Genomic DNA, 26,308 nt, shown 5'->3' with positions numbered 1-26,308 from the left:
CGAACATTTATCTTGACCTTGAATGACATTGTTTTGACAGATGTCATACGTCAAACTGTTTTGTTCACTTTTTACCCGAAGTTTACACAAAGTTTTACAAGTTCACCGACTTCCCAACCCGCTTGACCCTTCGATCTTTTCCTTATCTTCAACAGTTAATATTAATACGGTCTTCTGAACTCATTTAGATAACTGCTGGACGTTGCTAGAAAACTCTTTTATTTAAGAAATACTCAAAAATGCCAGGAATCGTGACAGTGAACACAAGTCCTTACGAAGGTCAAAAGCCGGGTACGAGTGGTCTTCGCAAGAAAGTTAAAGTTTTTCTTCAGGAGAACTACACGGAAAACTTCGTGCAGAGCATTTTGGATGCGAACAAGGGTGCCGTGGCGGGGTCCACGCTGGTGGTCGGCGGAGACGGCAGATATCTCGTCAAGGAGGTTGTAGATAAAATCATCAAGATATGCGCCGGTAACGGAGTAAGTTTAGCACTATTAATAAAAGTAATTTATAATTTAACTATGACGTACCACTGGCCATTATTGGTCAAGGTTTAGCATGACAGTAAACAAATTTGGTATTTATTAAATTAACTAGTTGTGTATGTTATTCTAACAGCTAGCAAGAACCCTCAAGTTGCACAGTTTTTATGTACCTAGTTCACTGTTACTACAGTGATAAGTTGATAACATTTTTTAGCGAAATTTTCCATTTGCTAAATTTTATTGCATTTTTTCAGTCTCTGATAAGTAAATAGTTTAGCTGTTACTTTAGATAAACTCAAATCCAGAATTAGAAAGTTAGCCAGTATCTAGAAGAAGGCAACTTAAAAAGTGAGCACTCCCGCAATGTCCTATTTTTGTGTATGTATGTACCTACATTAATTCCTTTTTTTGATAATTAATTTATTGGACTGTAGCCAATTTTGTAATAGTTGTTATTGCTAAACTAACAATTTGACTTTGATATCAGCTATCCTCTTGAATAATCTTACTTTGAAATAAAATAATAAGCCATTTATTCCCCTAATTTCAGGTTTCTAGACTCCTGGTGGGACAAAATGGAATCCTGTCAACTCCAGCGGTCTCCTGCATCATCAGGAAATACAAGACCCTTGGTGAGTGAACTGTCCAATTATACATCTAGTACAGGTTTGATAGTTTATTAAAAACTATAAAATTTTACAAAGTTATGCCTCTAGTGGAAACTAGTTCTAAAGGCTCTGACAGTGTTTCTAGGATCTGGATGCATAACCATGAGCAAAATCAAGGCTTTCAGAAAGGGCTTGAATTCTGTATTATGTCTTAAATAACTTAGTTAGTTTTTAATGAGTAAGATAAGGACACCAAGTATACCTTAAAGGAAAAAAATGGTACGGTAAAGTAAATTAATGCCCACTTCGGGAACTATCGCAGGAATTACATACAATTACTTGTATGAGTTAAAAGACAATATTGAGAAGTGCTCTAGTGAGGGATTTCCAAAAATATGCTGGATGTTGCTGCCACATCTTATCTGGATACACCTTAACATTCTAAACAACCAGTCTGTAAAAAAAAGAACTACTGAAAAGGTGCAGTAATAATACAAATTTCTAGGAAAGACACCATGCATTATAACAGGTGCATAGGTACCTGTTATAATGTTAAAATAACAAGCCCTAATCTTATCTTAATCAAAGGGCAAACTCAAATTCGGCCCACTAATGCTTAGTAATCGATCTGTTTTGTTTCCGATAAAACTAGATAATTTTATGACTTGCATATTACTTCATAATAATAAATTTTCCTTACGTGTTTTTCTCCGTAATCAGAGATCATTAGATGAAAAATATGTTTTGTGTTATTCCATTTATCAAGTCATGATGATGCAAGTGGCACTGTATATTTAGATTTTTAATTATTACTATTCTTTTATGGAATTTGCCTGGTCATTGGCCTTCTACATAAAATTTTCTCATATATTTATATATTTTTATTAAAATACAATATAAGTATTGAAAAAAGACTCAACATTTTAAATTTAGCATAAGCACAATAAGCGGCCTTATCGCTAAAAGCGATCTCTTCCAGGCAACCTTTAATCATATAAATATACTTACCTACATTTCTAACTTCCATCCACAGGAGGCATAGTGCTAACAGCGTCACACAACCCGGGCGGCATAGACAACGATTTCGGCATCAAGTTCAACTGCGCCAATGGCGGCCCGGCGCCGGACGCGACCACCAATCAGATCCACGCGCTCACCACGCAGATATCGCAGTACAAGACTGTGCCGGATCTCGTGTGTCCTATTGACAAGTGCGGCGTGCAGAAGTTTGATGTTTGTAACATTTTTTTCTTATTCTTCTTATTAGGGCCAGTTTTTTGATCCATAGTTATTGTATCAAAAATGGCAACCATTAGTTAAAAACTATCAAAATTAGTATGCAGCTGTCATGCTTGACACATGACTTGAGTAATGGTTCCATGACCACGGATCTAAAAACCAGCCTTTAGCCTTCTATACCCTACCCCTACCTAAACTTGGAAGCCATGAAAACCATTGACCAAACTTTGAAAACACTCACCAAATTGTAGCACACACTACATGACGCTTATACAGATCTTATAGACAAACATAAGGTTACTGTAAATAATAGGTAACACCATTACCGACCTGAGGGCATATTTGTAACATACTAATTAGGGCACTAAACATCTTTCTATTCTATTCTTACTCCGAAACCACTGACCAAACCAAACTCCCTTTTACCCCCAGGTGGAAGGTCAGACCTTCACGGTGGAGGTCATTGACCCGGTGGACGACTACCTGGCGCTGATGCGGGAGATCTTCGACCTGCCCGCCATCGGGCGCCTGCTGCGGGGCGAGGGGGGGAGGAAGTTCAATGTACTCATTGATGGGATGAACGGAGGTAAGAGGGTGCTTTTGTTTATTATTGCTTTCTGTTCTAGTCGACGTAGTAGTTTGACGACCGAATGGTGTAGTAGTTAGTGGTCTGCTATGCCAAAGGCCCGGTTGCGATCCCCAGGCGGGGCAGATATTATTGACTCACATTGACATTTGATTTTGTACTCGGGTCTTGGGTATTCTATTCTTTTCTCTGTGGGGGTTCCTGCACCTGGTTCTCTCGAATGGAACCTTTGTGCATATCCCCAAGGTCTAAACAGCCTACCTAAGCTTGGACCATTTCTCACCACGCTAGTCCACTGCGGGTTGGTGGGTTCATACACATATATCTAGATGTCCTAAATCCTCCTCACGACTCTGACTACAATGAACAATGATTACGCTAGTATATGTCAATGACAATGAACTTAAATCCCAAAGAACTCATCAGCGCCGCGATTCGAAACTCAGAAGTGACCGACTGACCTACCGCCGCTTTTGGTTAATAACATCTGTCTATCCCTTCCAGTAACGGGCCCCTACATCCAGCGCATATTCGTGCAAGAACTAGGCGCACCCCCCACCAGCGTGCGTCGAGTCACCCCACTAGAGGACTTTGGGGGGGCGCACCCGGACCCCAACCTGACGTACGCGGCGGAGCTGGTGGAGGAAGTCAGGAGCGGGGACTATGATTTTGGAGCTGCTTTCGATGGCGATGGTGAGTGTCCGTAACCCGGCGGATTTGGTAATTCGGCGGATCCGGTAACCCGATAATTCACCGGATCCGGTAAAACCGTAATTACAGGATCCGGTAATCCGGTAAGTTTTTGGTGCCTACCGATGGATCCGGTAATCCGACGCCTTCGGTAATCCAACGGATGTGGTAATCAGGCGTATCCGAAAAGTGTTTGGTGCCTACCGGATCCGGTAACTGGACCCGGTTTTATTATATTTGTTTATTTTATTTGTTTATTTATTTATTATTCATTTATTTATCGCCGGATCCGGTAAATGGACCCGGTAATATCGCTGGATCCGGTAACCGGCTCCGGTGACACTACGGCGTCCGCCGAGTCACCCCCCTAGAGGACTTCGGGGGGGCGCACCCGGACCCCAATCCCCCCCAGTTGGGATTGTCCGGTCCGAAGGATCTAGTAATCCGGCGGATCCAGCAAGTTTTTGTTTATGTTTACTTAATAACATACATAGGTACATAGTTAGTTAGTTACATACATTTAAGCTCACGAAGCGACCCCCCTCCCCCGCTTGGAGCGGGCTTTGCTTGGACTTTACAGTCACAGGAAGAGATGTGGTGGGCCATCCTCCACCTAGTGCCTCTGCTCTGGATATGCTGTAACTATCATCTGTTAAGATGCTGTGGCCACTGATGATGATGTTAAGTCAAGGGTGTTGCCGTTTTTGAATGAGTACAACTCTAGAACCCTTAGTCTAAATCAGTAACCAAAAAAAGACCCTTACTCTTCCAGGTGACCGCAACATGATAATAGGCCGCAACGCCTTCTTCGTCACGCCCTCTGACTCTCTCGCCGTCTTAGCTGCGGGCGCGGCGGCGGTGCCCTACTTCCGGTCCAGAGGGGTGGCTGGACTGGCTCGAAGCATGCCTACTGCCGCCGCCGCCGACAGGGTGGCTAAGGAGCTGGGGTTGCCGGTGTTTGAGGTTCCTACTGGTAAGTTAAATCGGTAGAAAAAGGGCAATGGGACACAGATATAGCTAGCTACATTTAAGAAATTAGATTCTGTCAGTTTTTTTTAGTAAGTTCCTAGGTCTTGTGGGTAACATGGCGGACATCTGTTTTGTGCATTTATGAACTAATGATGGAGAAAGGATTCAGGGTGCTTCTTTGCCGCAGTAGACCAAAATAATGTTGAATAAATCAATAAGTTTTCAAATTAGCTACGTTTCATCGACATCACCTAAGCCGTCCCAAGTTATGTCATTGCATTCATTCATAATTGTTTTAGCAAGCGTTTAAATGTTGAAAAGATTTATTTCCCTTCGTTTTTATAGTATTCTATAATACTCTTAATTTTTACAACTTAAACGAATCCCTTCTAAACTTCACTTAAAAGACCTTAATTTCTATAACACAGGTTGGAAATACTTCGGCAACCTGATGGACGCGGGTCGCTTATCCATCTGCGGCGAAGAGAGCTTCGGCACCGGATCCGACCACGTGAGGGAGAAGGACGGCATATGGGCCGCACTCTTCTGGCTTCAAGTGCTGGCCGCTAGTGGGCTGAGTGTCGAGGATACGATGAAGGAACACTGGAGGAAGTTTGGCAGGAATTACTTTACTAGGTGAGTTAGAAATATGTATGTAGGTGAGTTGTGTTATGAGTTTAAAAAGTATCGCAGTAAACTACTTTTTGTGATATGATAATATGCCACAACTAGCCTAGACGTTGGTAGAATCCACTATGAATAAAACAGTTTGATCCGTAGAATCCCAACGAACGATAGATGATCTGAAATCGAGCTTATCTGAATGTGTAGATTAGATAATTATAGATCTTTCGATCTGTAATGGAATGAACAGGGGTAGGTTAGAATGGTTGGAAAGGGACGGAATGGTTGTAACAACGGTAGTATGAGAGAGCAGGACGGCATATGGGCCGCACTCTTCTGGCTGCAAGTGTTGGCCGCTAGTGGGCTGAGTGTGGAGGATACGCTGAAGGAACATTGGAGGAAGTTTGGCAGGAATTACTTCACTAGGTGAGTTGTATTGTGAGTTTAAAAAGCATCGAAATACTTAGGACTTTCCGTGATATGATAGTCTGCTACACTAGCCTAGACGCAGATAGAATCGACAATCAATAAAGATCCGAAGAATCACAACGAACGATACATGATCTGAAAGCGCGCTTATATGAATATGTAGATTAGATTTTATTCAGCGCAACCGCGTTCCTAATATAGCAATTATAGATCTTTTGATCTGTAATGGAATGAACAGGGGTAGGTTGGAAAGGGACGGAATGGTTGTTACAACGGTGCGGTAGTAAGAGAGAGCAGGACGGCATATGGGCCGCACTCTTCTGGCTCTAGGTGTTGGCCGCTGAGTGTCGAGGATACGCTGAAGGAGCATTGGAGGAAGTTTGAGAGAAATTACTTTACTAGGTGAGTTAGAACTTTAATCAGAAAATAGTCGTTAATTTTTGAAAGAAATAAATAAATAATTATCCACTTATCCAGCCCAAGAGTGGCATGATCAATTGTGGAAACCTCTGAGATATAGCCGATGGATAGATGTTTGTTAGGTGCTCTTTTATCTAGTAAGCTGACACACTAGATTAACAAATAGGCAAATTTTCAACGTCAATACCTTTCTAAGGCGAAATGAAGCTCGCGGGACAAGCAAACCATTAATTATTTACAAATATTTACGCCAATTTATTCCCTCCCCAGATACGACTACGAAGAGTGCGCAAGCGCGCCGTGCGCAGAAATGATGCTGTCTCTGGAGCGCACGATCACCGCGCCCGGGTTCGCGGGCTCCGTGCTGACCGGGCAGGGCAAGGCCTACACCGTGGCCGCCGCCGACGACTTCTCCTACATGGACCCTGTCGACCATAGTGTCGCTATGAAACAGGTCACTTATTTATTACTATAGTAAACTTAATTCGGCATCTAGAATAATGGTATCTATAGGGACCTGTTCGACAACAGCGTCGCTATGAAACAGGTAAACAAAGATAGAAATTAATAGAGATACGGATCCAAAATGGCGGTCGTTTTTGATTCGATCCTTCATCTTTATATACTTATAGTCTTAAGTCAAAGTCAAAGTCAAAGTCAAAGTCAAAATTTTTTATTCATCGTACAAATATAAAATTTTCTGATGAACGTCAATTTTTACAAATTACTCTCCGTTCGGATAAGGGGGGGCTCTTTCTGTCTAAGGAGAAGAACGGAGGCAAGAAACTCCTGAGCCATCTTTTCAAAAAAAGACTTAAAACTAGTTGGTATACAATACATATAAGCTTAATAATTATTATTATAATAATATGAGCAGAGCTAACTACTTATCACAGCCATGCATTAACGTCCTCTAAGTAATCATCAATTTTATAATAAGCTTTTTTACTGAGTTTCTCTTTAATGTAACACTTAAACTTATTCTCTGGCATTTGAGCAACTTCTGTTGGAAGCTTATTATAAAATCTAATACAGTACCCTAAAAACGATTTATTAACTTTCGCCAGACGCATCGCTGGAAAAGCCAGCTTATGCTTGTTCCTAGTATTAATGTCATGATTACTGCCAATTGTATCAAAAGTTGAAATATTCTTTCGTACATACATTAAATTGGAAAAAATGAACTGACATGGAACTGTAAGGATGTTAATTTCTTTAAATAGTTCTCTCAATGAATCCCTGGAACCAAGTTTGTATATAGAGCGGATGGCTCTTTTCTGTAATACAAATATAGTTTCAATATCGGCGGCTCTACCCCAAAGCAAAATGCCATACGACAATAAGCTGTGGAAATAACTAAAGTAAACTAATCTGGCGGTTTCAACGTCGGTCAGTTGTCTAATTTTCCGTACAGCAAAAGCTGCCGAGCTCAACCTTCCAGCCAATTTGGCAATGTGAGGTCCCCACTGTAACTTTGAATCTATAGTCATACCAAGAAAGACAGTATCATTAACTAGGTCCAATTTATTCCCATCTAGAATAATGTTAGTATCGCATTGTCTAACATTCGGCAGTGTAAATTTAATACATTTCGTTTTCTTAGAATTCAATAAAAGATTATTTACGGTAAACCAATCGTGTATGTCAGATAGAATAGAATTATTTCATAAAAATTATTTTCACTTCTTTTAACTTTAAAAAGCAAAGAAGTATCGTCAGCAAATAAAACTATATTAGTCAATTTTTCAACCATAAAAGGCAAGTCATTAATATAAATCAGGAATTAAAATGGTCCTAGAATAGATCCTTGAGGGACGCCTATCTTTACATGAGCCCCCTGTGATTTAGTATTGTTAATATCAACCCTTTGTTGCCTCTTGTCTAAATATGAAGCTATCAAATCTAAAGCCTTTCCTCCTATTCCATAGTATCTCAGTTTCGAAATTAAAGTCTGATGGTCTACACAATCAAACGCCTTCGACAGATCACAGAAGACTCCAATAGCATCGTGATGGTCTTCCCAGGCGTCAAATATGTGCTTAATTAACGCAGTACCGGCATCGGTTGTTGATTTTCCTTTTGTAAAACCATACTGCTGGCTATGAAACAATCGAGCTTCATTGAAATGCAAAAGCATCTGATTGAGTATGACCCTCTCAAATATTTTACTCAAAACTGGAAGAACCGAGACAGGCCTAAAATTTGCAGGGTCCTCCATATCCCCACTCTTGAACAGAGGTATAATTTTACTCAATTTCATAAGATCTGGGAACACACCTTCAGCGATACATTTATTAAAAATGTTAGCCAAAATTGGGGCGATTTTATTAATAATAGAAAGAACAAATTTAACTGACATTCCCCACAAGTCTTCAGTTTTCTTCATATTTAAGGACTTAAATGTTTTTATAATAGTTAATGTATTAATATATCTGAATTTAAATTCCTTATCGGTTGAAGGTGCGTTCTCCTTCATCAGGGTTTCAGCTAATGTAGCTGAAGAATCTAGGTTGCAAGTAGTCTCTAAAGGAATGTTCGTAAAAAACTCTTCAAAGACTCTCGCCACCTCGTCATTTGATGTTATTATGTCATTGCCTACCTTTAAAGATAAATTAGTCTCGCGTGTTCGTGTAAGTGCTGTCATCTATCTTGAGTCAGCATCTAAAACACATTATGATGCAGAGCTTCGCTATGAAACAGGTGACCATAGACTAGAAAATAGAGAAACGAATCCAAAATGACTGCCATTTTTATATAATGAATATATAATGAATAGCAACGCTATCGCTATGAAACAGGTAAAGAAAGATAGAAAGAAAAGAAAATTAATAGCGAAACGTATCAAAATCGCGGTCGTTTTTAACCGACTTCGAAAAAAGGAGGAGGTTCTCAATTCGTCTGTATGTATTTTTTTCTTGCCATCTACATTGAGTCGGCGTCTCGGGCACAAATGATGCTGTCTCTGGAGCGCACGATCACTGCGCCCGGGTTCGCGGGCTCCGTGCTGACCGGGCAGGGCAAGGCCTACACCGTGGCCGCCGCCGACGACTTCTCATACATGGACCCTGTCGACCATAGTGTCGCCATGAAACAGGTATTCTATTCTATTCTATTCTCTGTGGGGGAGTAAGTACCTGCACCTGGCTCTTTCGAGTGGAACCTTTGTGCACCTTATGAAACAGGTAAAGAAAGAAAGAAAATTAATAGAGAAACTGATGCAAAATCGCGCTCGTTTTTGATTCGATCCTTCATCTTTATTTGCGGCTGAGACAATTCTTTAGAGGGCTTGGACTTCCAAATAATGTGTGCAAAATTAATGGTGTATGTGCATTTGGCTTAAGTGCTGCCATCTATCTTGAGTCGCCATCTTGAACAGAGGTGACGCTGAGCGCCGCTACATATGAAACAGTTGACGGTGTATGGGCGGCTTAAGTTCAAGCATTCTCATTACTTTCAGTAGTCATAATCTGTAAATATTTGTAACGCCCGTAATGTTTTTGGAACTAAACAGATTTAAACCTGGCAATAAAAAAAAACTTGTGATTTGTGGTCTGTTTCTATGGTTTGAATGTCAAACTCGCCCTGTTCCTGTATAAACAAATCGAATTTTGCTTAATTTTGGAGTTTTGTGGATTGTTGAGTTTGTTCACGAAGTGAAAATGAATAAAACCATTCGCAGCGAAGCTAGACAGATGATTTACAGCGTTTACCTACGATGTTTGGCGGAGAATGAGGCTGGAGAAGTATTAGTCAATATATACGATGTTTATGAAAGAGCAGCGTTTTATACTGGTGAGTAGGTACTTAATTTCTAACCATTAACATACATTGCTTATATTTCTTGTAAAAAAGTACTATTTTGATGTAATAGAATGCCTTTCAATGTGTATTTGTTATTCTTATAGAGGTTAGAAAATACTAGTGTCAAACGTTACATGACATCAGGGTCTGGATGCTAATGTTGTCAAAACATCAGGTCTAGATACTTTTTTACTAACCCCCGACTCAAAAAGGGTATCGATAAGTTTTACAGCTGTAGGTGTCTATGTGTGTCGGTCTCTCCGTGTAGAGTACCTATTGCAAAAATATGTGTAAGAATATGTAATGCCGAGTTGCAGCAAGGGACTTTAAGCTAATGTGGACATTAAATCTATGTCTGTCTCTTTCTGTCCGTATACTGTCAAAGCAAGGCAACAATACATTTAATGCCGACATTAACTTAAAGATCCTTTCTGCAACTCAGTGTAAGAGTCGGTATAAATTCTCCAGACATAATAATTTGCAAGTCACTGCTTTTCTGACCAATTAAATAATTTGTTGCAGGAAAATCGGTAAACACAGTTTTAGAAGAATTGCCGGGGCACATTTGAACTTTTTCCTGAGCAAGAAAAAACTGTAATAAAATATCGATGTGTGATACTATCACTTTTCTCCTATAGTAATTACATAATGGGATAACCAACACATGTTTCAGTGCAAAAAAACATTATGAAATACACAATGAAATAAAAGTTACAGTTGATTTGATTTAATGAAATTCCTTCAAGACTGCCCCCCTCTCCCCTACTAATTTCTTCTCTTAACATAAACCTCCCCAAAAAGTCGCATTTTATAATTAGTAAATATTTGAAACATTTCTCGTTTTGATTTTTTCTGCTAAAGTATCGTGATACTTTTGTCCGTTTTCTATACTATAATAGTGTGGCCACTTTCTTAGATTGCCACGCCCTCAATGATTCTCTACTCTTTTATGTTCCATTGTACATTTAGAAACTTCATAGCAAAAGTACCTTCCGGCTAGTCTTGACTACGAGTGATGGAGCCTCAAACCAACTACTACTCGTATTGAACGTAACTTCCATTATAATGTTGTTATTTATCCGCAGGGTCTCCGCATAATCTTCACGGACGGGTCGCGCATCGTGATGCGGCTGAGTGGCACCGGCAGCTCCGGAGCCACCGTCAGGTACACACAATTATACATACTTAGTAAAATATAGCATGAGCCCTATGACAGCTGTCAAATTCATACATTATTACATAGGTACATAATTCATACATTAAACATTTTAATTTTTGTCTTTTGTTCGATTTCAAGGGGACACCAACTTTATTCATTAGAATCTGTCAATGAAACGTCATAGGACTCGATATATTTTAACAAAGTATAGTTTTTGTTCACCTGTGACCGAAAACATAAAGCCTCGTATTCACTAGGCGACAAATTGTCGCAGAACCTGTCTAGGCACATGTCGTCTACGTGTCGCCGCGACGTCGCGCTCTGTTCTGCGACGTCGCACGCGACTATACAGCGACATCTACGTGTCGCAGAACAGGTTCCGTGTTTTGGCTCGCGAGACAGAACTTCCTGCGACATCAGTCTAGCGACCGATGTTGCAGAGTGTGGATACTATCGCTTTTGGTCTACGAAACAGCTGCTTAGTTTTAAATATTTTTTATTGATTAAATACTAGTTAATTAGCTTAAAATTAGTGTAATTGTATAAATGTATTTAAAATAAATGTGTAACAAGTGAAGTTTGAGCCTCAAGACAAGTTTTTAACCAAATTGATGAGGTTGAAATTGGAACCACCTATAACCTGTCAAACTTCAAATTTCCAACGAATTATCAGGCGAGTATTGTGTAAAATTATCTAGTTTTCCCTCCCTTTAGCCTTTATACTTAGTTTAAATTAAGATATTTTAACTTTCTTTGCCGTTTTACTTTCCTTTTCTTTCTAATAAGTAGGTATTTAACTTAGTTTTTTAGTTATTTTTATTTCTCTTCTCAATCTCATCTTTACTATTTAAAACCTAGTAACTTAGTTTATCCTAAACTAAACTGTAGTCTCCCTGTCCCGTCTCATTGTTTAATTTCAAATTTTACCACAATACATAGGATCAAATTGTTCAAACAACATTTTATAAGTAAATTTTTTATTTAGGAATATTCCCTTCTAACATTACCTGCTCCCCATCCCTGTAGTCTAGTAGGTAGTCCTGGTTTAGGAGTTTAGGAATAGGGAATTAAATCCTTCTATGACTTGTGTGCTCGGTTCACTTGACTTATATGTGGAAGTGAATTTGAATGCCTGTACTTGTTACATAGATAACTAACAAAACATCCTTTTATTAGACTAGTCAACAAATAACTAAATTAGGTATTTTTAGCTTACTCAAAGTATTATATTATTATTTAGAAAATAATAACAATTCATTAGTGAAAATCAGTTACAATTTGAATTCTACTACTACCAAATTGCTTATAAATTATCAGTAACTTCATGAATAAACATTTGTTACTGTAACATTTGTTCTGTAACTAAAACCCTGAAAAATAAGCCCTATCTGGTGCTCTGACTATTCACCCCATATTCTATACCGATATACTACCGTAGCACCCCGTGTTTTTTCAGACAAAACCAAGATGATGTCCCGAAGCAAGGCACATACCCGTGACCTGGAACTCCGGCTGAGGACAGCCCTGGAGGACCTCAAAGCATCCCGTGAACTGACCGACCAACTCATGAAGGAACGGGATGAAAATGAAATGGAATTTGAGTGCATCTTAAAAAAGAACACAGTGCTAAAAAACCAATTAGTAGAACAGGATATCCAGTACCAAGATCTGCAAGGCAAGTGTGATGAGCTCAATGGTCTACTGAGGTCATACCAGCAGTGCCAGAACATCCATGAAGCTACTCTGTCGCAAATCCACAGCCTGGAACAACAGCTGGCTGAGGCCAACGGAGAGCTCCAAAGACGGAATGAAGAGCAAGAGCGGGATGAAAATGATAAAACCATAGCTTTGTATGAGGAACTGATCAACTCACAATGTAAAGCAGTACCTACCATAGACCTCACTACACCTTGCAAAGAACCCTGCGAACACAAAGTGACACCCAAGATTATCGGTGCGAATAAACGGAAAAAATACTTGTGGGACACAAAAATAAAAACTTGTAGATTTTATGTCAGAACTGTATTTTAGCATCAAGACAAGTACAATATTCTATAGATCAAGATTAAGTACAATATTCAGAGCGACCTTACTTGTCAAGCGTCGGAACCGAACTGACGCTCACAGCTTCTACGCCCAGTATTTATACTAAACGGCCGTACTGCGGCCGGGTGCGAGTTATTATAGAAGCTGTGTGCGTTTGTCCGGTTCTAGCTTGTTTAATGATTACATTTGAATTATTATAACAGTATTAATTACTAATAAGTGGCACTATGTCCACGTGTTACACATATGATAAAATTATACTAATAATAAGTGAAACAAGGTAATTATGATTACAAAATATGATCAATGGAATAGAAAGTCTAACAACTCGGCCATCCAACCTTATTACACGTCCTCGTGTATTGATAATACAATTCTTTAATAATCAATAAACTTTCTTATATTATAACCTAATTATTAAATCTATACCTGTGTTATTTAAATATAATTTGCTATATCTATAATTTATAAATCATTGATCTTATTGCAAATTTCATAAGTAAACATGACATTATTATTTTCTTGATTATGTACATAAAGGCCCAAAAATTATTATATTGATCTAAGCTTAAAACTACACATAGAATTGCTGAAACGTTTGAGTAGATTAGTAATTATTAAATTTTAATTAATGTAGACAGGAATCAAGTCATCTGATAAGAGGGCCTCTGTAAGACAGCTCTCATCGACTTTTCTTGCAAATGAATGCCAATAAGTGTTTTAGGGATCTAGTCACCTGACAAGAGGATCTCTGTGAGATAACTCTTGCTGACTTTTTCCCCGTCAATTTGTCAATCTGTGTTCAGGGTTCAAGTCACCTGACAAGGGGATCTCTGTGAGACAGCCCTTATCGACTATCACCCATAACACTCTAAGTTTATTATTAATTATAAAGGTTTAGTTACTGTACCAATTTATCTGTTTTGTTTTTCATTTATATGTATCTATAAATTTGTACTTATTCAACATCGGATGAATGGTCTGGAGATAGATGGGGTCTCCGGAAATTCAACCAAGGTTTCATTTTATCTATGGCAATTACTGCATTATAGGATCTGTTATTTTTTCGAGTTATAGGAGTATCTTCTACAACGTATCTGTCGTTTCCAAGAATTTTTGTAATGCGATACGGACCCTGAAACCTAGGAATTAATTTTTTGCTTTGTCCTGTGCAAGGGACGTCTCGCTCAATTGTTACCAATTGGCCAACGGCAAAGTGTTTTGGGGGTTTAGTTTTCTTGTCATAGTTATTTTTTTGTTTTTCCTGGTATTTGTTTATATATGTGTCTATTTCTGTACGTATATCCTGTAATGGTATTGGATTATTCATTCCGGGGGTGTCGAGGTAAGATTTTATTATGTTGTCGTTGCGGTTGTTAAGATTTAGACCAAACAGAGCCTCGGATGGTGTACGACCTATGCCTTTATTATGTGTATTATTTAGGGCCCATTGAACGTCGGGCACAAAAGTATCCCATTTATTTTCATCAGCACCAATGCATTTGGCAGTGAGCGAGTCCAAGAGTGTTCGGTTGTACCGCTCTACCTGTCCGTTAGCTCTTGGAGTCGCTACTGCATTCAGAATATGTTTAATTCCGGAATCAGTCATGAACTTTTTAAATGCTGCACTTGTGAAGCAGCTTCCGCGGTCTGATATCAGCCTTTTGGGCACCCCGAATATACTAAAATATTCCTTTAATTTGTTAATGACTATAGCGGCATTGGTGCTCGAAACTGGCTTTAGTACGATAAATTTAGTATAAGCTTCTATTATCACCAAAATATGGGTGTTACCTTTAGTACTTTTGACAAAAGGCCCGACATGATCGATGTGTAAAGTTTCAAACGGGTTATTATTTTTTTCAATCGTATGTAGTGGGGGTTTAAGATTGGAACCCGATTTAGCGTAAGAGCATTCCAAACACGATTCAACGTATTTTTTAACAAACGGTCTCATTTTAGGGAACCAGTAAGAGTCTTGTATCCGTTTTAACGTCTTTTCGAACGCAAAATGTCCTAAATCATCATGATTCTGTTTTAATATTTGCCATCTCACCCCTTTAGGTACTACCCATCTATTCCCTTGGTCAGTAATTCTGTATAGTTTACTATCATTTATTGTGAAATTTGATTTAATATCCGTTACATCTTTAGGGTCGGGGCCTTGCAAAATTGATATAATTTTTTGTATTTCCGAGTCATTTTCCTGGACCGTCGTTATCCAATCAGCTTCTGTCACTTCCATCACCAAAGCTAGTCTATCTTTCTCAGTATAACCGGAAGGGTCTGGGTTTCTACTTAAAGCATCCACATGAGCCATGGTCGTACCAGGTTTATATTTAACTGTGAAGTTAAACTCCTGCAACTCAATCCACCACCGAGCCACACGTGGTATCAGGTCCTTTTTTAAGAAAGTAGCTCTTAAGGAGTTACAGTCAGTAAATATAGTGAACTGTATGCCAATTAAATACACTCTGAACCGTTGGACTGATACGACCACGGCTAATGTTTCTAGCTCATAAGCCGTCATGTGCTGTTCGTGTGTTGTTGTCTGTCGACTGAAATAAGCAATTGGACGGAGATTTCCCTGTTTGTCACGTTGCATAAGGATGCCAGCTATACCTAATTTGCTGGCGTCGGTATGTAACTCTGTGTCTAGAGAGGGGTCATATAGAGCAAGGGTTGGTTTATTGGTGAGTATTTCCTTTAGTTTTTGGAAGGATTGTTCTTGTTGTTCTCCCCATACCCAATCAGAGTCCTTTTTTAATAACCCAGTAAGGGGTCTAGCAATAAGGGCAAAATTTTGCACAAATCGTCTAAAAAAACTACATAATCCTATAAACTGCCTAACCGTGTGTTGGTCCTTTGGTGTTGGAAAACTAGTCACTGCTTGGATCTTACTATCTCCCGGTCTTATACCATCCTTGCTTAGCTCGAAACCTAAGTAATTTATTTTTTTGTAAAAGAAACAACATTTTTCTAGATTTAATGTTAGCCCCGCATCCTGTAACAACTCTAAAACTGATTCAAGCCTACTCATGCCTTCGTCTAATGTTTTTGATGGTATAATTATATCATCCATGTAAGCCGATGCAACGTTATGCCCTAAGACTTGATTTATAAGTCGCATGAAAACTGCTGGCGCATTAACTAACCCGAATGGCATTCGAGTAAACTCAAAATGTCCGTCAGGCGTCACGAAAGCTGTTTTGTGGCGATCTTCTTCACGAATAGGGATCTGATAATAGCCTGACGCTAGATCAAGTGTTGTGTAGTATTCGTTACCGGCTAGCTCATCTATTTTATCGTCTATCCGGGGCAAAGGATAGTTTTCTTTTACCGTCTTTTGATTTAATGCCCTGTAATCCACGCAAAGACGAGTTTTACCATTCTTTTTTTTTAACTAGAACGATGGGACTTGAGTAATTCGAGTTTGATGGTCTTATTATAGAGCTATCTTCAAGTTCTTGAATCATGTCACGTACTTTTGATCGTTCATGGATAGATAATCTGTATGGTCTATAAACTACTGGGGTGTCATCTTTTAATTTTATACACATCTCTGTCTTGTTAGTCACGCCTAGTTCTTGCAAGTTGAGGGCAAAGCATTTTCGATTAGCGTTTAGAAGTTCTAAAAGTTTTAATACATCATGTTCGTCTAATGACTCTTCTGTATTTACGTCCTTACGGTCAATAGGTTTTAAATCATCAACTGTTGAGAGTGACCGGATGTTAACTGTTGTCAAATCATTAATTGGTTCTTGGACAGCAGGAGTGCATTGCGCAATGATCTGGTCTTTTTCCACCGGAAATGGTTTAGCCGTAAGACCTTTTAAAAGTATAAAACCATGGCCATTTTCCAAAGAAAACAATCCCTGAACCAAATAATGATCTCCGCCTATTTTGTACCTTGTTGTACCGTCTATATACACATCGCCAGTAAAACTCGGGGATGACTTTACTTCAACTATTGTTAATCCATCTATATTTATTTGTTTGCTACTCGTAAGATTAATTTTAAGGGTTTTAGAACCCTTTTTCATGATTTTTAGATTGTTTGAATCTTTTTGGAAAATTATGTGTGGTTGTTCAGTAAATGACTGTCCTATTAATAAGGGGGTGTCCATCACGGTGTCGGGTACAATAAATACTTCAACCATGGCGTTTATTCCATCAATCTCTATGTCCAGAATACTTTTACCTACAGCTTTTATAAGACTTTGCCCAAACCCCTTTAAGACCGGTAAATAACAATTTCTGTCCCAATTTGTGTCGATATTATTAATCTCAGATTCTTTTATCATGGTTGCATTACTACCAAAATCTATGAAGCATGGTTTAGTAATTCCATTTATTTTTGCATTTTTGAAGTATTTTTTGTCGCCAGAATTATCAGCCGTAATATTGAGGACAGATTTAGGTTTAGGGGTACGACATTTATCGGCCGTATGACCAGTTTTCGAACAATTATTACATATCATGGGGTTTTTAGGACAATTGGATTTAAAGTGACCTATCTCTTTGCAACCGTGACATCTTGGTGGATCTTTTGCACCAGTTGACTCTATTTTAGTGCTAAACGTTTTGTTTTTCTGTGTATTACTGGAAAAATTTGGCCTAAGGGATTTTGTATTTCTTAGATAGCATAAAAGTTTATCTTGTGATTCGAACTGTGCCGCTTCAGCACCTAATCTAATGTTACGATCATCGATACCAAAAACAATACATTCTATTGCATTTTTACCCGATATTCCGCAACGATTAAGTAATGCGATCTTCTCATAGAAATAGTCCTCTAAGGAGTCGCCAAATTTTGCCCGTTTGGCAAGCATTGTCGTTAATTTTTGTCCGTAGTTTTCGTTACTTGGAAAGGCAGTTTTTAGTTTAGTTTGCCATTCTGGCCATGTAAACAGCAAGGAATCTAAACCCTCATACCATTTTTTTTGCAACCCCCTTTAATTTTGGTAACGCGAAATATGTGGTTTCCTTCTGAGTCCAGTTAAAGATTATTGCACATTCGTTTACTTTATGAAGCCACGTTTCAATTGTTTGTTCAGGACGTGAAGGATCGAAATCAGGTATTGAGTTTTGCGCGGAGGGGGTTTGAATTCTGTCTGTAGTGTTGGTGTTTTTAAGTACTTGTAATGCCTCTACTAGCTTATTAATATCCATGTTACTGTTATTAGTTAAAACATTGTCTATGTTACCCGGTTGATGCGAGCTGGTGCGCTGCTGCCTGAAGCTGGAGCTCCGCTGCTTGGAGCGAGAGCGCCGCTGCCTGGAGCGAGAGCGCCGCTGCTTGGAGCGAGAGCGCCGCTGCTTGGAGCGAGAGCGCCGCTGCTTGGAGCGAGAGCGCCGCTGCTTGGAGCGGGAGCGCCTCAGGCTGGAGCTCCGCTGCCTGGAGCTGGAGCTCCGTTGCCTGGAGCTGGAGCGCCTTCGGCTGGAGCCGGAGTGCTGCTGTCTGGAGCGACCCTCTCTGGACCGGGGGCGTCGCCGCCTGGAGCCGGAGCGCCGCTGCCTGGAGCGGGAGCGTCGTGGCCCGGAGTCAATGCGCTGCTGCATGGACCCAGTGTGCCGCTGCCTGGAGTGTGGGCTGCGACTTCGACCCTGCAGCCGCGATGGAGTACACAATTTGCGTTCCATAGTGCGGCTCAAAACAAAAAAAAACAAATGTTAATTATCTTACATAATAATAAATAAAATGACAGTTGTGATGAAGTATTTAATAAATCAGTAAACTTTTTTGACTTTTATTGAAGGAATCAAACCCCGTAATTTTATGATAATTGCAAAATGAGATAAAATGTTAAGCCAGTAATAGAGAAAAATAAAGCAACCACCTGGTCTACATGGCGTTATGCAGGCATAATAGGCACGGTAACAGATTTATAGCAATGATTAGCAACAACAAGCACTTAGCAACATGTTAATGGTTCGGACAGGAATTGAACCCGATATCTCTGAGTGAAACAAGAAGTTCCCACTAGAATACTTATTTTATCACACAATAAAAGAAGAAAAATAAAAAACAAACTTCAATACACTCACCTGGGTTTCAACAAAAGAAATAATTGAGCGTCTTACTCTTTTTTTTTCCTTATGTTGTGCTGGGTAGCCACTGACAACACCTCCTGGAAAATCAGTGTTATCTCCACTTCTGATTTGTGGGACACAAAAATAAAAACTTGTAGATTTTATGTCAGAACTGTATTTTAGCATCAAGACAAGTACAATATTCTATAGATCAAGATTAAGTACAATATTCAGAGCGACCTTACTTGTCAAGCGTCGGAACCGAACTGACGCTCACAGCTTCTACGCCCAGTATTTATACTAAACGGCCGTACTGCGGCCGGGTGCGAGTTATTATAGAAGCTGTGTGCGTTTGTCCGGTTCTAGCTTGTTTAATGATTACATTTGAATTATTATAACAGTATTAATTACTAATAAGTGGCACTATGTCCACGTGTTACACATATGATAAAATTATACTAATAATAAGTGAAACAAGGTAATTATGATTACAAAATATGATCAATGGAATAGAAAGTCTAACATACTGTAAAATCAACAGATCTATAAAGAGATGTCAACATACTTTGAGAAAGTTCCAAAAACCAATGAAATCTATAAAAGAAGAAAATGTTAGACTTGGACTACTGGTCCATAAGTATGAGAAGGATATTTTAGTCCATAGGCAGGACCTTTCGGAATGCAACAGCTACTACGAGATGAACATGGCAATGTTGCAGCGCAGACTGGTCAACTTAGAGTCTGCCCTAAATAGTACCCGTACGCCATACTCTGGGGATAAAACCACCAGTCCCCAGATGTCGGCACCTCTTTCGGGGTTCAACCAGAGTGCTTCACCTGAACAGCACCAGCAGCCAGCAGACAGTGTCCTACCAACTGACACTCAGCTACATCAGCTGCCATCTGCCTGCCCCCCTGATGAGATTCAGCCACCTACTACAACCTGCAACAACGAGCCCGCCGTCGCGACGAGTAGTGTCCTACTAACTGACACTCAGCTGCCACCAGCCTGCACTCTTCATGTGAACGAGCCAGCTAGTACAGCCTGCACTCTTCATGTGAACGAGCCAGCTAGTACAGCCTGCAACGACGAGCCAGCTACTACAGTCTGCAACGACGAGCCAGCCGTCCCGACGAGCAGCCCGTCACCGTGCGACCGGTCCGAGATTGCCCTGTCTTCAACACCGAGTACCTGCCTGCTTCGAGAAGCTCCTTATGAGACAATTGTCTTCTCAGATAAGCTAGGTAGTAAAATGGGTCACATGTTAAATGACTATCTTAAACAAAAAGTCATTAATATATGTATGCCAGGGGCTTCTTATAACCAAATTGTAGATAGAATTTTGTCAGGACAATACAGTGCAAACACTACATTAGTATTGTTAATTGGAAACAGCTTAGATGTGACAGAAAATGACTTAATAAGATGCTATGACGCCCTTTCTACCATGGAAATCAAGAAAACGATAATCTGTGCTTTTCCCTATTCCGCTTCACGGTCTCATAAGCAGAACACTCAGATACATGAGTTAAATATGTTGATATTTAACATGACATTTGGTCATAGGGAACAGATGATGTATTTCGATACAAATAAATTTATTCACAATTTTATTTTGACCAAGAGTACATTATTTGTACCTAAGTTTTATAAGCGACAGATAGCTAAATTGTTAGCTTACAATATTTATGACCCTGTTATAAGTAGTATAACAGAAGTAGGACCAACCGATACGATAGTTAGTAGTAATACTAATGTAAATTTAAACTGCCATGCACGACAAGAGATGAGCAACTGAGAGTTGCACACCAGAACATTCAGGGGCTTTCTCGCAAACTTCTAATGCTAGAGTTATTTTTAGAACAATACGACATAGACATAATTTGTATTACTGAGCATCACCTTAAAAATGATGACATGAATTTTAATGTAAAAAATTACAATGTTATTAGCTCATTTAATAGGAAATCGTTAGACAAAGGAGGATCATTAATATTTGTAAGGAAAAATTTAAAATGTAAGGATAGGAAAGATATTGTAAAATTATCGGTCGAAAGAATAGCTGAACTAGCTTGTGTTGAGATGGACAAGTATATAATTTTAAGCGTGTACAGGCCCCCCTCTTCTGACTATAAAGTATTTGAGAAAGTGATGGAGGATAGTCTTACCATCTTATCTAAGAGCTCAAAACAAGTGGTCGTGGTGGGAGATTTTAATATTGATTTATTAGTTGAGACTTCTATGAAATGTTGTATAATTAATTTGTTCAAGTCATATAATTTAAGTAATGTCTTCCTGGAACCTACCAGAATTACTCCCACCTCAGCCACTTGTATTGACAATATTTACTGTAATTGTGATTTTACTAATCATTCTGTAATCAATTGTTTACCATCCGACCACAGTGGGCAAATTATTACGTTTCCTTGTACTTTTGAACGTAAGTCAGCCACTTTCAAGTTCAGACCAGTAACATCATACAGAATTGATAAGTTTAAATCTCGATTGAACAGTAAACTTGGCTACTGTAGAAGCTCTGAAAGAAATCCCAATGATGCCTTTAAGGAAATATTTCAAGGTTTGTCTCAAGAATTTGAAAACGTGTTCACTAAGAAAGAAGTAGATGTTAATTGTAAACTAAGTCTTAATGACTGGGCAACATCGGGAATTTATAAGAGCAGACGTAAATTATATGATCTCTATGAACAGCGTACATTTACTCATGACGATAACTTTAGAGATTATGTAAAGAAATATACAAAGATATTCAAAGCCGTTTGCCACCAAGCTAAATCAGATTATATAAATAGAAAGATTAAAAACTCTAATAACAAGATTAAAACCGTATGGAATATCATTAATACTGAAACCGGGAAGAATAAACCACGTGATTTAAATTTTGAACTTAAAATTAATGATAAAATTGTTTCATCTAGTGAAGAAGTGGCTTCCGTCTTTGAAGATTTTTTCCGTAGTATACCGATAGCTACAACTGAGAACCTTGATTCATCTTGCGCTGAAGCTGAACGTTTGCTAAGAGGGAATGCACCGCCTTGCGATCTCGACTTTCAATTTCATGGTATAAATACACAGACCATAATTACCACTTATAAAGAATTAAATTTAAAAATGACAGAAGATTTATGGGGCATGTCCGTTAAAGTTATTAGTCATGTTATTGATATCCTAGCACCCCACTTGGCTAATCTTTTTAACAGATGCATTGAGGTCGGTGTATTCCCCGATTTGATGAAACTTAGTAAACTAATACCGCTTTTTAAATCTGGTGAGAAAAATGATCCCAATAATTTTAGGCCTGTATCAGTTTTGCCAGTACTGAGTAAAATATTTGAAAAAATTATGCTGCATCAAATGCTTTCGCACTTTAGTATTCACGGCCTTCTCCATAACCAACAGTTCGGTTTCACCAAAGGTCGATCTACAACTGACGCTGGTGTCGCGTTGGTCAAACACATATTTAGTGCTTGGGAGGAACGTCTTGATGCTGTGGGTGTATTTTGCGATCTATCGAAAGCATTTGATTGTGTGGATCATGCCACTCTACTAATGAAACTTAAATATTATGGGCTAACTGGCAAAGCTCTTACATTATTGGAATCATACTTGAGCAACAGAACTCAACTAGTAGACATAAATGGAGTGCGTTCGGCTGGCTGTCCTGTCAGTATGGGTGTTCCCCAAGGCTCGATTTTAGGACCATTCTTGTTTCTTGTATATGTTAACGATTTACCGTTTTTGGTAGATAAATTATGTGAGATAGTACTGTTTGCTGATGATACTTCACTTATATTTAAGTTGAAGCGACAAGAAGTCAATTTTGACAATGCAAACAGTACTCTTTCCATAGTTGCTAATTGGTTCACTGTAAATAATTTAGCTCTTAACTCCAAGAAAACAAAATGTATTAAATTCACTTTGCCTAATGTAAGACAAGTAGAGACATATTTGACATTGAATAACGATAAGCTAGAGTTAGTAAATGAAACGGTATTCCTGGGTATTACAATTGACTCAAAGTTGCAATGGGGACCCCATATTGAGAGGATAGCCGGTAGATTGAGTTCTGCAGCTTATGCGGTTAGAACCATTAGACAGTTAACAGATGTAGATACAGCCAGGCTTGTGTATTTTAGTTATTTAAAGAAAGAAAGAAAGAAATCTTTGTTCTGCAAAAACGAGCAATTCGAGCCATATATGTATTAGGGTCTAGAATTTCATTAAGAGATACGTTTAAGGAAATAGGTATACTAACTGTTCCATGCCAATATATCTATGAAAATATTATGTATGTTCGTAAAAACTTAAATTCATTTAGTAAAGTAGGAGCCACTCACGGTATTGAGACCAGAAACAAAAATAAGTTGCTTTTCCCCACACTCAGACTTTCGAAAACAAACACATCATTCATGGGGAACTGTATACGTTTTTATAATAAATTATCAAATGAAGCAATAAACCTTACTGAGCAAAAATTTAAGAATTATGTTAAAGCTACATTATGTAGTAAAGCTTACTATAGTATAAATGATTATTTAAACGACAAAAACGCGTGGTCTTGTCCACCTCAGCTAAGGCTATTGAAAAAATGAAATGGATATAGGTACTTAAGTAAAATTGTAGGTACTAGATATAAGTAAAAATTGTAATAGATTATAAGGAAAAAGTTGAAAAGATGCTCGAGGAGTTTCTTTCGCCATTTCTTTCCTTCTCAATGACGGGGCCTTTGTGAAATGGTGGTAGATGACTATCGACAAATAATTGTAAAATTTTACGTCGATTAAACCATTTGAATTTGAATTTGAATTTGAAATTTGTGGACGCGTGCGCGACTTCTAGCATCAACATGCCCGTAGAAAAAACTTAAGCCTCGAATTCACTAGGGCACAAGTTCTGAGACTGTTACAGAACATCTACGGTGCGTGTTCTCAGAACATTTTGGTAACATGTCGTGATACATGTTGCTTGTCCACACCAGCAGTCTCCGCCGACATGTCGCCCGAGGAAGTCGTGGCAGTTAGTGCTGCGTGCTAGAAGTCGCGCACGCGTCCACACTCTGCAACAGCGGTCGCTAGACAGATGTCGCAGGAAGTTCTGTCTCGCGAGCCAAAACACGGAACCTGTTCTGCGACACGTAGATGTCGCTGTATAGTCGCGTGCGACGTCGCAGAACAGAGCGCGACGTCGCGGCGACACGTAGACGACATGTGCCTAGACAGGTTCTGCGACAATTTGTCGCCTAGTGAATACGAAGCTTTATTGACTTCCTCGGGCGACATCTCGGCGGAGACTGCTGGTGTGGACAAGCAACATGTATCACGACATGTTACCAAAATGTTCTGAGAACACGCACCGTAGATGTTCTGTAACAGTCTCAGAACTTGTGCCCTAGTGAATTCGAGGCTTAAGTGTCATGGGTTCACTAAAACTACTAGCAACTGACTTTTTCATCGGTCCTTCGAGCCGGATAAAACCTAATCTTAATTTATAATCCTCTTCATTCCAGACTCTACATAGACTCCTACGAGCTGACCGACGTGTTGGGCGACGCGCAGGACATGCTACGCCCTCTAGTGGACATAGCCTTGCAGTTATCAGACCTGCCGCGCTACACCGGCCGTGCCGCGCCCACCGTCATCACGTAGTCGCCGCTTGACTGCTGTGGCAACCCTAGCCTTGCTTCGTAGGGTTGCCACTAGGGCGGGGCCTTCACCGGTATAGGAGTTTTAACATCAAGGTTTTGGTAATAGGTGTAAAGCGCGCAGATAAAGAAACAATAAATTGGTGACAATATTACAAATAAAAGTGCAAAGGGTGGACTTAGTGCTGAAAGCATTTTCTGCCAGTCAACCTGCAGATCGTTGTCGTTGTCCGAGATCGCCCGCTTATCGATATTTTACATTTATTACATTACATTTTTGCTAAATACAATAGGGTAGCAGATATTTGATCCATGCATAGGTACTCATCATATGCAGTTTTAGTGTGATTAGGAAGGACCATTTATTGACTTACGTTACTAATATTGCGAAGTAACATGAGTCCGTCCGCCATTTTGATATTGTTTCTTTATTTGCGTGACTTGCATGTTATTTTATACATTTGAATCAGTCAGTACCGGTGAAGGTGATGTTAAGACAGTAGATTAGAAACATTAATTTTACAAAAACTCAGCTATGTTCAGACCATGTGTGAGTCTTGCCTTTCTGAAAAGAATGTTATTAATTTTATGGCGATTTATACTGCCTATCTTCGTTTTCTACTGTTTTTCTGCAGTATACTTATATTTTTATAATTATCAATTTTAGAAGCTGCCATAGTAGCAAAGTAAGCGAAAGTATATGTATATTTAATCACAATAATTATCTAAGATGATGTCTAAAGTTAACCAAAGAAAGTTACAAAACTAGCAATAAGAAAACGAGATTCATTCGGTTTGTTATGAATATTTTATTTTATGTAATGTTATTTACAAATCAATAAATTTTATTACGTTGTACTTTGGTATGTTTTTCTTAAACTAAAATCTAGGACTAGAACGAAATATTCGTAGAAAAAAGTATATGTACAAATTATTTGAGTATTTGTAAACCCTATGATAGTACTAACAATAACCTTAACTAATTAGTACATTTTATTTTATTTCTACTATATAAGTAGGTACTCGTAAATCCAGTTTCTAAACCACAACAATAACAACAATACAAAATCTAACTATCTAAACATTGAGTAACACCAGAGTCCGCGATAGCGTCATTATATGCATCCCAATAAAGTCACACGCCTATCCTTACAAGATATGATGATGTATGTGTCGCAGGCATCTGGTTTAATCTCCTGTTTGATTGAACCGCTAGCCCGTTCATTGGATGACGCTGCTTAGTTGTATGACTAGGCCGAACGTTGATTGTACAAGCGTCACAAAACGTCCAACTAGTTAGCTGACTTAAAATCAGTCAGATGGTGAACAAAACAAATATGGCGTCTAACAGCTAACAGCTGACACAAAAAGCACCTATATATTGTTAGTTTTTTGCAAATAAATTAGCTTTAAAGTGCGTTATTTGTGTTAAAATAGTGTAACAACATGGATTATTATTACGCCGCGGGCGGATAGTTTCAAAGAAAAAATTGTGGCGAAACTGGATCATTATGAACAACAATATGAAGGTACGTTTATTATTATTGTTTAGTTAATTT

At 38.9% G+C, this 26,308-nt stretch overlaps 1 protein-coding gene across 3 annotated transcripts; it reads left to right on the top strand.

The window, feature by feature from the left end:
- Positions 1-52: 52 nt before the first annotated feature.
- LOC105381138 (phosphoglucomutase) lies at positions 53-25,607 on the top strand. 3 transcript variants are annotated; one of them, XM_048622606.1, is made up of 11 exons: positions 53-479; positions 1,036-1,117; positions 2,127-2,326; positions 2,765-2,918; positions 3,423-3,611; positions 4,381-4,581; positions 5,006-5,213; positions 6,321-6,360; positions 9,001-9,144; positions 10,937-11,016; positions 24,615-25,607. In XM_048622606.1, the coding sequence occupies exons 1-11, from the start codon at positions 240-242 to the stop codon at positions 24,751-24,753; spliced, it is 1,677 nt and encodes a 558-aa protein (XP_048478563.1). In that variant the 5' UTR covers positions 53-239; the 3' UTR covers positions 24,754-25,607. The 3 variants fall into 3 exon arrangements, with proteins under 3 accessions (XP_048478563.1, XP_048478562.1, XP_048478559.1); XM_048622605.1 differs by having other exon boundaries at positions 6,321-6,398; positions 9,039-9,144; XM_048622602.1 differs by lacking the exon at positions 9,001-9,144 and having other exon boundaries at positions 54-479; positions 6,321-6,504.
- The last annotated feature ends 701 nt before the right edge of the window (positions 25,608-26,308 follow it).

Source organism: Plutella xylostella, chromosome 3 (assembly GCF_932276165.1).
Source record: "Plutella xylostella chromosome 3, ilPluXylo3.1, whole genome shotgun sequence".
In the NCBI taxonomy this organism is placed as follows: Eukaryota; Metazoa; Arthropoda; class Insecta; order Lepidoptera; family Plutellidae; genus Plutella; species Plutella xylostella.
This window is presented reverse-complemented; position numbering and strand designations above follow the sequence as displayed.